Consider the following 13,925-nt stretch of genomic DNA (forward strand, 5'->3'; position numbering starts at 1 on the left):
ATATCCAGTAATAAAGTGATATTGAAAATAGCTTTTCTAGCTAAGTAAAAATCTTATGATGTTTGGTTTAATCAGGACACACCCAATGACTGGCATTAACGTAATTAGTTAATGAGGCAGCGACCTGCCAGTGTCGCTCTCTTCCCCTCAGTTTAGGACTACCCTCCCCATTTGCTGCTATATTTATCTGCCTTCTTGGCCATAAAAGGCTGGCTGTGTGGCTCTGACATTCTACTGCCTGACCACATGCATTATTTTTGAACTGGCCCCCTGGGTCCTGTCTTTAGCCCTGCCTCTTAACTGTTTCTTGGATTCAACCTACGTGGGTTTCTCATTCTCTCATCCAGCTCCACGGTCACATAGGAACATTTCCACCACTATCACTCTTTTGGAAACTGGTAAGTGTGATATTGAGACAGAAGAATGCACTCGATATTTTATGTGCTTAGCAGCACTAAGGTGTGTCTGGTTTCTTTCTATCTTTTAAGCTCAGCAGTTCTTTCAAAAAGATGTCAGAATAGTAGAGAAATAGAAAAGTGGAGCCTCTGGGAAGGAAAACAAGAGCAACAGAGTGCCAATTTTTGCTTGGCACAGGTATTCTCTCAGCTCATTGTATTCTTTTCAAATTAAGCTACCATTCCTGGAACTATAAGGAGATAATAGCTGTCTTACATGAAACTGTAAGTGTGAGTTAGGTACTCTTTCCAAGTTACAGTTTAATGGTTTGGCTGAAATCTGGAATGGATGAGGTGATAGGAAATCATGTGTTCTCTGTCTTCTATATGTTTGCAATACTCCCTGATTAAAAATTAGACCAAAATGAGGTAAATCATCTCTGAAGCCACTAGCTTCTAATTCAGTGATTTTTGCTCTGACAATGCCATGTGGATAAATGTAAGACGGCATTATGATATTCTTAACCTGAACATGGTTAGACAATATTTCAGAGGCAACAGAGATCCCCACATAAGGATCCTAAAATTAATATTTTCTGTGAATAATTTTTATCAGCTTTTGACCTCTAATGCCTGTACAAAAGTATCATATCAGGATTACAACTATGGAGTTACTATTTCTTCCTAAATTCTCAAATTATTTTCTGGAAGAAAATGCAGATCTTAGAGGAACAGAAGACAACCAAACAATCTTTCCTCCCAACATACTCTGGCTGTCATGTGTTGGGGATAATCCTTGCTTGCTTGATGAAGAGAAGGTAGTTGTTGTACCTTTGTTCCAGAGGTCAGAGCTGAGACAACCAGCTCTGTTGACTTAAAGCCAAGCCCTGTTTACGTGTAATACATTATCTATGTGCTTGGAATATTAAGTATTATTAAAAATAAATGTATTGGAGTAAAATAGAAACAGAGTGGAAAATAGAATTGGAGCAAGATATTTAAAGATTTTATTTTATGAGAATAGCAGCATTTCAAACCATCTGAGTTGCAAGTTTAGCTTATAGCATAATACATAAGAAAGTCATTCATTTTTATTTGGATATCATTCAAATAACATTTGGCATGTTGCAATGTAGTATGTATCATTACAGAAGCACATCTAATATCTTTATAACTGCCTAACACTTCTATACTAATATATTCTAACCCTTGTGTTTTATCAAAATTTATCTAATAATTATTCATTACACATGATAATTAATCTGTATATTTTAGAACAGAACAAAATAGTAATCTATTTAAGTGTTGAGCAATGTTGCTTGCTAGTAGCTATTTTTTTTTCCTCTTGGGAAATGCCATGTAGACCGATATCTTCCATGAGCCCTAAGATAAATATTTCTGGAGTGAAGTTTGCTGGATTTTCTTCTCTAGGGAATACATGCTGACTTTTTAAATAAATAAGAAGTAGATTTAAACTTGACAAAAAATATGACAAGTTTAGAAGGATTCACTCCTTATTTAGAATTTAAAGGAAAAGATTTGGAAAAAACTGATCACAACAATTTTACTCATAAAATTTAAAACAACATTTCAGAACATGCACAAAGCACTAACACTTAGGGCAAGGGGGGTTCCATAAAATTGTTGCTTCATCCAAAGTTGTTAATATGGCTGATAGGCTTTTATAAGTGGACAGATTATTTAAGAAACCTAATGCAATGTGAAGTCTCCCCTTTCTATGCTAAATGAACATATCTTTGACTTTTAGTAGAACTGTTAGCTCTAGTTCTACACTGATGACTGACTTCTTTATGTTGGAGGATTAGAAGCCTTCATGTTCTTAATGGAGCAAATAATTTTTCTGGTTTGACACTATGCCTTTCTGAAGTGCTTGTGAGATTTGAGTGAGCTTGCTATACGCTAATACAAGCATACTCCAGGGTTCAGTCCCAGGACTTCCTTTTCCATTCACTATCATTTACTTTCCATTTACTATCATTCTCATCTATTTATTTTTATTAAAAAAATTTTTTTTTGGTTATAAATACCATCTGTAAGCTGGTGAGTACCAAATATAGGTCTCCATCCTGGGCCTTTAACTTTCACTTGCACTTCAAAGTCACATATCCAACTTCCCACTTAACACCTCCACTTGGATGCCTAGTAGGTATCTCAAATATAGAATGTCTTAAACCAATCTCCTGTTCTTCCATCCAGAAATGCTGCTTTCTTATACTTCTGCCCATCTCAGTTAATAGCAACTTCAATCCTGCAATTATTCAGGCAAAAACCTGGGAGTCATTTCTCACTCCTCTCTTTCTTTCACATCCTAATCCAGATCTTTCAGCAAAAGTTATTGGCTCTACCTTCAAAACATGTGCAGAATCTGATCATTTCTCACACTTGCACTGCTTTCACAATTATCTCTAGCCTGGTCTATTGTAATGGCCTTTATATTAATTTGCTAGGGCTTCCATAACAAAATATCATAGAACGTGTGGCTTAACAGAAATTTATCTCTTCACAATTCTGGAGGCTAGAAATCTGAGATCAAGGTATCGGCAGAGTTTTGTTTTTTTCTGAGGCCTCTCTTTGGCTTAGAGATTGTTGTCTTCTTCTTGCATCTTCATATGGTCTTCCCTCTGTAGGTGTACGTATCTGTGTCCTAATTTCCTCTTCTTATAGGGACAACAGTCATATTGGGTTAGAACCCACCCTGATGACTTTATTTTAACCTCATTTCTTCTGTAAGACCCTATCTCCAAACAGTTACATTCTGAAGTACTGGTGGTTAGGACTTCAACTAATGAACTTTGGGGACTACAACTTAGCTCGTAACAGCCTTCTAATTGGTCTCCTGGCTTTCACTCTTGTCCTTCACCAGTCTATTCTTCAGAATCAGCAAGAGTGCTTCTCAGCTCAAAACTTTCTGATAGCTTCTCAGCCTTTTCGGAATAAAAGACAAAGTCCTTACAGTCACCTGTAGGACCCTACACTACCTGCCCTTTGCCTGCTGTCCCTCCAACCCTCACCTCTCTGACATCATCTCCTCTACCTCTCGCTGCACCCCTCTTCCCATGCAGCATCATGAGCCTATTTACTCCTGGAGCACAACAGGCATGATCATACCCCAGTGCTTTTGCAGTGGCCTTCCTTCTAGAACACTCTTCCCCCGGATATTCTCATGCTCGGGTGTCACTTTCCAGTGAAGGTAGCCCTATGTGGCTGTTTAAAATTGCATTCCATCCCCCTTTATTGCTTTATTTTTCTCTATAGCATTTAGCACATTTGAATATACCTTATACTTTACTTATTTTCTCTATTGTCTATCTTCTGCAATAGAATAGAAGGTTATATAAGGTTATCAGAGCAGAGGTTTTGCTTGTTTTATTCATCTCTATGTTTTTTGTGCTGGAAGAGTACCATGCTCAAGGTAGGTCTCAGTAATTATTTTTTGAATGAAAACCACATTGGCTGTACACAGACTCTCTATCATTACCTGTTCTCCCAGATGAAGCCCCCATCAGAATGAAATGTCAGGAAACTAGAAAATATGAATTGTTAAAGGTCTGAGGTCTGAGGAAAAGCTTAATAACCAGGTAGGGAAACTTTGCAAAGACCTTCTAGATATCTATCTATCTATATATCTATATATATATCTATCTATATCTACATCTCTCTCTCTCTCTCTCTCTCTCTCTCTCTCTCTCTCTCTCGAGAGAGAGAGAGAGAGAGAGAGAGAAGAATGAGAGAATGAGAGAGAGGGAAGGGAGAGGGAGGGAGAGAGGGAGGGAAGGAGGGAGGGAGGAAGAAAGGAAGGAAGGAAGGGGAAAGAAAGCTGCACAAGGATGGAGGGGGCATAATGTCTGGGCATGAAGTAGAGAGTTTATTGAGTAGCTAGTAAAGCTAAACTTCACATTTTCCATTTACTCTTTAGTAAAAGTAAGAATATTAATTTTTACACATTGGTTTGGATGACTTTTCCTATGGGAATCGTTCATAGTTCACTCAAAAACTGTTGCTTTCTTATAGGTTGCTTGGTTCTGTTGGGGGCACATGATGTCTCTGCCATTTTATCAGAAATTCCATGAGCAGTATGATCATAGCTACCGCAACAGGGACCTTCGCACCATCACAAGCCAGTACCGTGAGCAAGAAAAGAAAAGTTCTGCCATCTACACCCATGGCTCCACGGCCTACAGCAGCCGCTCATCAGCTGCGCACCGCCAGGAATCCCAGGCCTTCAGCCAGGCGTTAGCGGCTTCCTACCAGCAGCAGGCGTCCCGGGCCACCGAGTCCACCCTCATGTCTGCAGCCAGTCGGAAGGCCGCCTCAGCCTACGGTTATGGCTACTCCCACGGGTATGTCAAAAGCAGCCTTCCAGCCTTAAGGCAAAGGGACGTTCTCTGAATGCCCCTCCCACATCACGTTTTCCTTTCTTCTTAAATCTGGTAGCCCTACATTTATTAATTTATTTTTATTTTTATTTTTTATTACTTTCAGGTGTACAAAACAATGCAATAGTCATACATTTCACTCCTCACAAAGTGACAAGCCTCCTCCCCACATTATACCTATCTGTTACAATTCCATTGACTCCATTCCCCACCTATACTCCACATCCCGTGACTATATATACAATGTATTAAATTACAGTTGACATACAATATTATTCAGCTTCAACTTCAGGTGTACAGTGCAGTGGTCAAGGCTCTACACCATCCATGAAGTGGTCTCCCTAACAAGACATGTGTCCATCTGGCACCCTACAAAATATTTACAACATTATTGATTATATTTCCCAAACTGTCTTTCATATCCCTGTGGCAATATTGTAGTTACCTATTTATGCTGTCTAACCCCTTCCTCTTCTCCCTCATCCCCACCCTCTCCCAGCTAGCGACCATCAGTTTTTCCTCTATATCTCTGAAACTATTTCTGTTTACATTACTCATTTATTCTGTTCTTTATATATAAGTGAGATCATATGGTATTTGTCTTTCTCTGACAGACTTATTTCACTTAGCATAATGTTCTCTGGATCCATCCATAGCATTGCAAATGGTAAGGTTTCGTTCTTCTTTATAGCAGAGTTATACTCCATTGTATAAATGTACCACAGTTTCTTAATCCAGGCATCTACCGATGGGCACTTCAGTTGTTTCTAAGTCTTGGCTATTGTAAATAATGCTGCAATAAACATAGGGGTACATATATTTTTTCGAATTAGTGTCTTGGGTTTCTCTGGATAGATACCTAAGATTAAACCAGGTGTGGAATGAGGCTTTATATTTGGGAGACCTGGGACTTAGGCCTACCTATTTCTTTTCACCCCATCTCTTTGAGTTTCACAAAGTGCTTCACAGTCACACTGGGGAGTCTTGCTTGATTTTGAAGCTGAGACGTTTTGCCACAGGTTGCATTAACAGCATCAGAGCCAGAAAATATCATTTCAACACTCACAGCAGGTTTCCTGGCTTTCAGAATGTTTCTACTTAGGTGAGAATTTAAAATTCACAGGTCACAGAAGGCCAAACTACAGCAGTGTTCTATTTTTTTCCAGATCTGAAAGCCAATATTAAAATTCAAAGCTACTATTCCAGCGGCAGACATTTTCTTTAGCTGGAATATTTTATAAAAACATGCCCTATCTCAGTCAGCCTAAGAATACCAGGAACAAATCTGTATTCCCACAAAATTAGATTTAGCGACCCATTGCAATGAGAAAGGTCACGAGGTGGAGGAAAAGAGAGAGTTACTATAGGATTCTAGAAAGAGTAGAGTTTAGATGCAAGTGTGGTCTGCCAAGCTAACCCAGAGTGCTGTTTCTTTGGAAACAGTAAAGTTGAGATAAGTGTGGACTGTTGTATACAGAAACCCCTCATGTGGAGCTCAGCCCCTGGGCTGGGAATCCAAGCTGCTTCTCTCTGTCAACAACTCCTGAGGTACTCCAGGCAAGAGTGCGATGTGTCATTCTTACTGATAAAATTTCAAACAGCAAACTTATTGATAATGTTTGACCTTAGAGAAGTTTCTTAGTAAGTCTGTAGTCACTCAAAGAAGGAGGTTACCATGACAGTTTACAGCAGCAGTGTCCCTAGTAGAAACGTTTCCGCTGAACTTTTCATTTGGCGTCCCTGTATCTGCTGTTCCAGCCTAATGATGGCTAGGCAAGTATTTACTTTCTCAGCCTAAGCCAATTTTAACTTTTTCAGTATCCAGAATGAAATGTTTCATGGGGATTAAAAAACACTCACAAGATACATATGATTTTATTTTTAAAATCTGTCTATCGTCCTCAGGAAGAATTGCGGAACTTCAACTTGTAAAAATTTCTGGGCCATGTGGTAAATAACCACTTGCTGCCTCGAATTCTCTCCAAAGCATCTGACATAGGTTGTATTTTGTTATAAGCATAATAAAATTTTAAGTCTTATAACATATGAGTCCACAAAATATCTGTTAGGGCATCTGGAGAAGGCATTTATTTTTGAGAATTAAAAAAAGTTATTGAGGAAATAACACAGTGGTTTGTGTGAATAGAAGTGAGGAAGTTTTCTAAAGGCAGAAATTCCTGAATCCCTGTTGGGTTTAAGCAGCATGTGATCTACAGCTGTGGTTTCGTGGGCACTGACAGTGACCTCCTGGGAGCTTCTGCTATGTTCATTAACAGCCAGAGTCCAATGGGGTTACCTGGAATGTATGATGACAACATTCTGAAATGCCATTTAAAATGGAACAGGATCATTTTGCAATTGCACTTTCATGAGTTATATTCTGCCATGGGGTATTCATAAGATCTTGAATTGGCTACAAATATGGAAATACTGTCACCAAGAGGAATTCATTTCTTTCAGCACTTGTTTCAAGTAACTGCTCCAAAGAGGAAAGTTGGGAGGAATTAACACCATGTGTATGTGATAGCATCATTTTGTTCTCCTGAACAATGTACTATAGATGAGTTTAATAACCTCATTTAGGAAAACAGCTGTCTTGTAATAGAGGAAGGTTACATTTTAAATATCCATTTTCTTCAACTATTTGTGCTGAGTTCATAGAAGATGGGTATTTTCATTATCATACAGTTGTTAATGTAACTCTTTGTGTACTTGTTTCATTTTCCCAATGCTGTAGATAATTTATGAATTTGTATTTTTGAGTACTTCTTCAACTCTGTTGCTAAATTTTATATTAAAATTATTTTAATTTTACACATGTGCAATATTTATATTTATTCATAATCTGATATATCAACCAAACATTAGTAATTGAACTTTTGAGAATTTTTATATTTTATTCTGAAAACATTTGCTCTATATAATCTTTAGAAGACTTAGTCATTTTAGCTATAAAGTGCCTCAGATAATAAACTTTCTGTAGGAAATGGAACTGTAATTTTTTTCTACACTTAACCTCACATCTTGTTCTTTCCATGTATATATTTATGTAATTAGGTATTTATTAATGGCTTGATATATTTGAACAACTCGAACTTCTTGGTAGAAACACCTTGACCTAGAAATAGTGACCTAGAAACAAGAGAGAAAAAAAATGCCAATATTTATCCTTTGTATAATGCAATGTAAACAAAAAGAAAACCAACCTAATTCTGGGAGTATTTTAATCTTTATTTTTTTAGACCCAGAGCTAACAGGTGCAGATAATACTCTTTGAACATTTCAACATCTTCATAAAACCTGTAAGTTCTATTTTAACTTTTACAAAGTGGAGCAACTTTTTCCTGCTAAATGAAATATCTCTCTTTGGATTATGAACAGTGTTCTTGAGTAAAACCCCTGGCATTGAACCTCAATTCTGTGGAGTGTATGTAAGCACTAGGCTTGGTCTATTTTTAGCCTCTGCTTTGTAGTTAGATGCCCAATGGTAAAGTGGAAACTATGGAGATTTATAAGTGCTCAGGGGTTGGCTGACCTCAGTAAGTCTTAAAAACAATGGCTTGTTCAGCATCAGTGTGATTATAGCACAGATTGGTTACCAACTGCATTCTGAGCCAAGGGTTATAAAATAAATTCTGGAAGTGTTATTCTAAATGCCTTTATTCTTAGTCACAATGAGAAAAAAACCCTAAAGTAAAGAAAATAATTCAGGAAAACAAAATGACACAAGATTATTGTTTTATGCTAGCAATCCACAAATGCTATCAGGGATTAAAAGAGGAATGGTACTCGTGATCACTTTGCAACCATTAGGCAAAGGTTTTTAACCCCTGTCCATAAATAGATTTCAACAGAGTCTTGAATGATCTGAAATTATGTGCAAAATTATGCAGAGATGAGAATTTTTGTTGTTGTTGAGAAGGGCTGTAGCTTTCAGCAGAATCTCAGAGAACTTTGTGATTGAACAAAGGTCAGAACCACTGCCCTAGAAAGTATACATATAAATACCATATAGCCCAGTATATGATCTGAGGATCTGTTTCCTAATGCCAATATTTTAAGGATTTAGGATGAAATAAGACAGAGGTTTACAGAGAGTGTGGTATTATTATTGAAAAAAAGTTACCTTCTTTTGAGTAAACTTGATCACACATTAAGATGGAAAAAAAAGAAATATTTTGTTATACTTGATAAGTAGGAATAATTTTCAAAAACCGATAAACAACATGGCACAGTTCTTAAATGATAGAAGGATTTAGAGTTGTCTCTCAGCCTTCTGTGGTAATGGTAGATATTTAATTTTCTGATTCTAAACAAATTAAAATTCAGCCCGTATGATGCAATTAAGCACAGCATCCTCTATACATGTATCTTTAAAATAACCCTGAGAAGTAGAAATTATTATCCTCATTTTATAAGAGAAAATTGGAGATCAAAAAGATTAAATGACCTTCCTACACTAAGATGTGCTGGAATAGAGATTTGAACCCTCTCCTATGCAAGTTTCCCTCTTTCCATCGGTACCCAATGTCAGTTATAGTCAGCAACTCCCCTTGACCACACTATCACTAGATTTTTCTTGAAGCATCAATATATAGGTTTGTGTTATGGTTTCTTTCTTACCCTTGCCCTAGAGAAGCCACTGAGCACCAAAATAACCAATATTTAGAGCAGGGAACAATAGATGGGAGGGCACAAATTCTAAGACAAAAAGTCTTAGGGCATGCATGAATGCCAACCCTGGAACCTTAGAGAATCTTTAACTCGTCACTTAAATTCAGACATAGAGACTCACAAGGGACTCTGAAAGACACCAGTTTGGGGATGAGAAAACTGAGGCTTGCTTAGGGCACTCTGCCTAACTTCAAATTATGTCCCTTATCTATACTCGTGTCATGTTGACCAACTCCCCTTGGTTGTTGCCCAGATAATAACCTCTTTTGGAATTACTAGAGTTTACAAAAAACATGCTAATACTCAAGTCAATTTTAAATCAGACACAAGACACCAGTGCTAAAAATAGAGGCCACTAAACACAGAAACCCCCATCTTTTATTGGCGAGCCTGATTATAGCAAGGTTCGAGTAGGACCTGAAAACTTGCTCCTTCTCTGACTCCAATATGGTTTCAAAAGATGTTACCGAAGAAATCTATTGCCCTGTGGACATTTTTGCATCTTGACCTCAGTGATTGGCATCAGTTTAGTGTCCATTTTCTAAATATACATTTCCAGATATTGTAGTGGGAAGTGGTTAGTCTTTGAGGTCAAACAGGCCCATGCACACTGTAGTCCCCACTTATCCACAGTTTCACTTTCCACAGTTTGGGTTACCCGCAGTTAACCTGGGTCCAAAAATGTTAAATAGAAAATTCCAGAAGTAAATAATTTTTAAGTTTTAAATTGCATGTCATTCTGAGTAACATGATGAAATTTCACACCATCTTGCACTGTCCCACTGGGATGTGATCATCCCTTTGCCCAGCATGTCCACATTGTATATAATACTCATGCCTGTCATTCACTTAATAGCCATCTCAGTTATCAACTCAACTGTCGTGGTATCGCAGTGCTTGTGTTCAAGTAACCCTTATTTTCCTTAATAATGGCCCCAAAGTGCAAGAGCAGTGATGCTGGCAATTTCGATATGCCAAAGAGAAGCTGTAAAGTGCTTCCTTTAAGTGAAAAGTTATGTATGTATTGGAAAAACATGGTATATATAGGGTTTGGTACTATCCATGGTTTCAGGCATTCACTGGAGGTCTTGGAATGTATCCTCTCAGATGAGGGGGGACCACCATACTTCCAGTTAGATTTATGACTTTGGATAAGCTAATTAACCTCTCAGTTTCTTCATCTGTTAAATGAGGAAAATGATTTTCCCTCAAGTTGAGAAGTCTTAAAGAGACAATCATGTAAGTGCTTAGTGTAATGCCCGTCACATGGGAAACACTTGGTGAGATTTAGGTATTGTTCATTCACTCAGTGCATATTTACCCAGTGCTTCTTGTGTGCTAAGCACTGCTCTAGGTGCTCAGGATAAATTACTGGAAAAATTTGACAAAAGTTCCCGCCCTCATGAAGCATATAGTCTAGCACAGAGAGACAGGCCATAAACAATAAATGTAATAAAAGAAGACATTGAATTTTATATTATCCTAGAAGGTAATAAATGTTATGAAAGCAATAAAAATAGAGTAAAGTAATAAAGATCAGGTATGTGGGGTGGGGTGCAGGCTGGAATTTTAAATAGGGCAGTCAGGCCTCATTGAGAAGGTGATATCTGAGCAGATATGAAGTAGCTGAGGGTGTTTGCCATGAATTTATCTGGGGGGAAGGTACACCAGGCATTAGGAACAACCACTGCAAGGCTTTACAGCAAGGAACAGCATTGAGGCCAGTGAGGGAATGTAGAAATGAGGGGAAGAGTAGGTGGAGAAGATGTCAGAAAGGTAATGGATGGAGCAGCGCTGATCATGTAGGGCCTTGTGGGCCATTGTAAAGACTTTTTATTATGAGTTAAAGGGGCAGCAGTAGCAGAGTTTTGATCAGGACAGTGACATGATCTGATTTAAGTTGTGTTGGGATCACTGTGGCCACTGAGTGAACAGACTATGGGGGACAGCAGAGGCAGGTTACCCAGTTAGGAGGCTAATGCTACAATTTAGGCAGGAGCAAATGTGCAGTAAGAAAGGATGAGGTGAGCAGTGGTCATATTTTTGGATCTATTAGTTTTTGCCAAATTCTAAATCCAACAGATTTTTCACACAGCTCTTTATCTTCCTTAGCCATGGAGTTTAGAGGTTGCAAAAAAATCCATGTAGATGTCCTGTATACATTGGATCTTCTGAGACTCTGTTTAGCAGCATGATGATGGTAAAACCATTTACTTATTCTCCATTCCCAAAGATTCCAATGAAGTACGTTGTTCTGTTGTTACTGCTTTTATGATATTTAGTAAGAAACACATGCAATACCATAGTTGAATGCAGATTGTAACCTATCTGTAGATTTAAGTGGGTGAATCTGAATTATATAAAATTACTGAGCCAACAGACTGTTATTGGAAATGAAGTTTGCTTGGGAAGTTGTTGTTATATCAAGGTTTTGTATTCTACAAACAGTCTTATAGCCTCTTCTCTAAATAAAAGTTTAAATATTATATATAAGGAAAAAAACACCATAGTTTCTGGGTAAAAAGAAATTAATACAGCAGGTCCTCAAATAATGTCATTTTATTCAATGCTGCTTCATTATAACGTTGATAAGGAAAAAAAAATCAATTCCCAGCTGGGGCCACTGTCTGTGGGGAGTTCGCGTGTTCTCCCCATGTCTGTGTGGGTTTTCTCCAGGTGCTCTGGTTTCCTCCCACATCCCAAAGATGTGCACGTGAGGTGCATTGGTGTGTCTACATTGTCCCAGTCTGAGTGAGTGTGGGTGTGGGTGTTAGTGCACCCTGCGATGGAAAGGCGTCTTGTCCAGGGTGGGTTCCCATCTTGCACTCTAAGCTGCTGGAATAGGCTCTGGACACCATGACCCTGTACTGATTGGAATAAGCAGGTTGGAAAATCATCATCTTACTTGTTTTTATTAATATTTCTTAAAAGTACATATAGCTCACAATTTTTTCAATGTTTAACACTAGAAGTGTTTTGGGTCTTCATTGGTAATGTTTTTTGTGACCTAAACTATACCATAGGAACTTAATTCTTATTTATATCAATTAACCTATGGTAAAACTGATTTTATTACATGCCATTTTGGTTAAAGTTGCAGTTTCCAAGGGCCTATTGATGACATTATATGAGGACTTAGTGTACAACATTCTGGGATTTGTCTTCCAGAATTTAGGTACCAAGAAAATGGCAAGTATTGCTTCCTATGTGGTAGGAGAAGGTCAGAGGAAAATCTAATGAAAGCAAAAAGCCAGTTATTTTTTTAAAAGGCAGTTCAGTTATGTTCTGTATCCCCAAGATGAATCGAGTCCAAGGAGAGACTCACCATGCACCAATCTTCTGCCCCCACTCTCACTGCTGTAAATATGTAGCTTGCTGGCAGAGAGAGAACTAGGCGTCTCATTCCTTATGATACCAGTTTCATATAATCATCAATTTGTAGATGCATATAACCGTGGAATGTTAAAGTGGGGAGAGACCAAAAGCTCATCTTATTTAAGCCCCTCCTTCCACAGATATGTAAACTGAGGCCCAGAAAGATGTGATTCCGTCTTTGTTTCCTGTGCTTTACTCTACATTGAAAATATTATCTGTTGGGCTATTTTGCATGTTAAATTCAAGTTTAGACAATACAAAGTACCCCCAGAATGGCATTCATTTTCCATAGGCAGTTGAGTCATGCTGTGAGATGGAAGGCATGTCCTTTTAATAGAGTGGGAATAGAATGAGTTCATCAAAGGTAGAGAAAGGCCAAAGCAGATACCTTCCTGGGCATGGAGGTAAAATGTTATTGGGTTGTTGGAAAAGTCATGACGCATTTTTGTAACGAAAAACATAGAAAAAAATACATCATGACTTTTCCGAATAGCTCTGTCCACTGTTAGCTCTCCCACGCAGTGGGGCTAACTTAGCTTCCACAGGGATCTCTGAATTCTCGAAGCCCAAAGGATCCATTGAAACAAGCTTGTTTTCCACAGCTACCTTTCTAAATGAAACAAAAAAGAAAGCAGGAGCACCTCAAATGAGGAAGGTACATAATGTCTAGTCAACCACAGGCACCATCCCGAAAGTGGAATGGGACGTAGGTTTCTGGGCTGCTTTGTAAATAAGTTAATAAGACAAACTTTTATAAGCCCTGGACAATTTTCAGTCTATAGACTTCAACTCTACAAGGCATCTACTGATGCTTTTGTCAAGTGTCCTGCATAATATAATTTCTAGGAAATATGGAGTAAACTCTTTTACTTTTGCTTAAAAATAGGTCATAATCTAGTCTGGTTAAATTAATTTCTGAAATAGTCAGAAATGGATAATAACTGAAGGGTATACGTAGAGAAGAACCAAAAAAAATTTTTTTTGAACCATAAAAAATTTAAATCTCTCAGTGTTTTACCCATACACCCTTTCTAGAACAGATGACTGTTCTACATTCATGGTGAGAAGTGGTTCAGAGCCCCTA

At 38.0% G+C, this 13,925-nt stretch overlaps 1 protein-coding gene across 1 annotated transcript in view; it reads left to right on the forward strand.

Moving 5' to 3' along the window:
- Positions 1-226: 226 nt before the first annotated feature.
- Positions 227-13,925, forward strand: part of MYOM1 (myomesin 1) — a 148,929-nt gene continuing 135,230 nt past the window's right edge. The window contains exons 1-2 of the mRNA XM_019665101.1: positions 227-398; positions 4,428-4,756. Coding sequence (XP_019520646.1) covers positions 4,452-4,756 — 305 coding nt within the window. The 5' untranslated portion in view covers positions 227-398; positions 4,428-4,451. The remainder of the gene's footprint in view (positions 399-4,427; positions 4,757-13,925) is intronic.

Source organism: Hipposideros armiger, unplaced genomic scaffold (genome assembly GCF_001890085.2).
Source record: "Hipposideros armiger isolate ML-2016 unplaced genomic scaffold, ASM189008v1 scaffold_433, whole genome shotgun sequence".
Taxonomy (NCBI): Eukaryota; Metazoa; Chordata; class Mammalia; order Chiroptera; family Hipposideridae; genus Hipposideros; species Hipposideros armiger.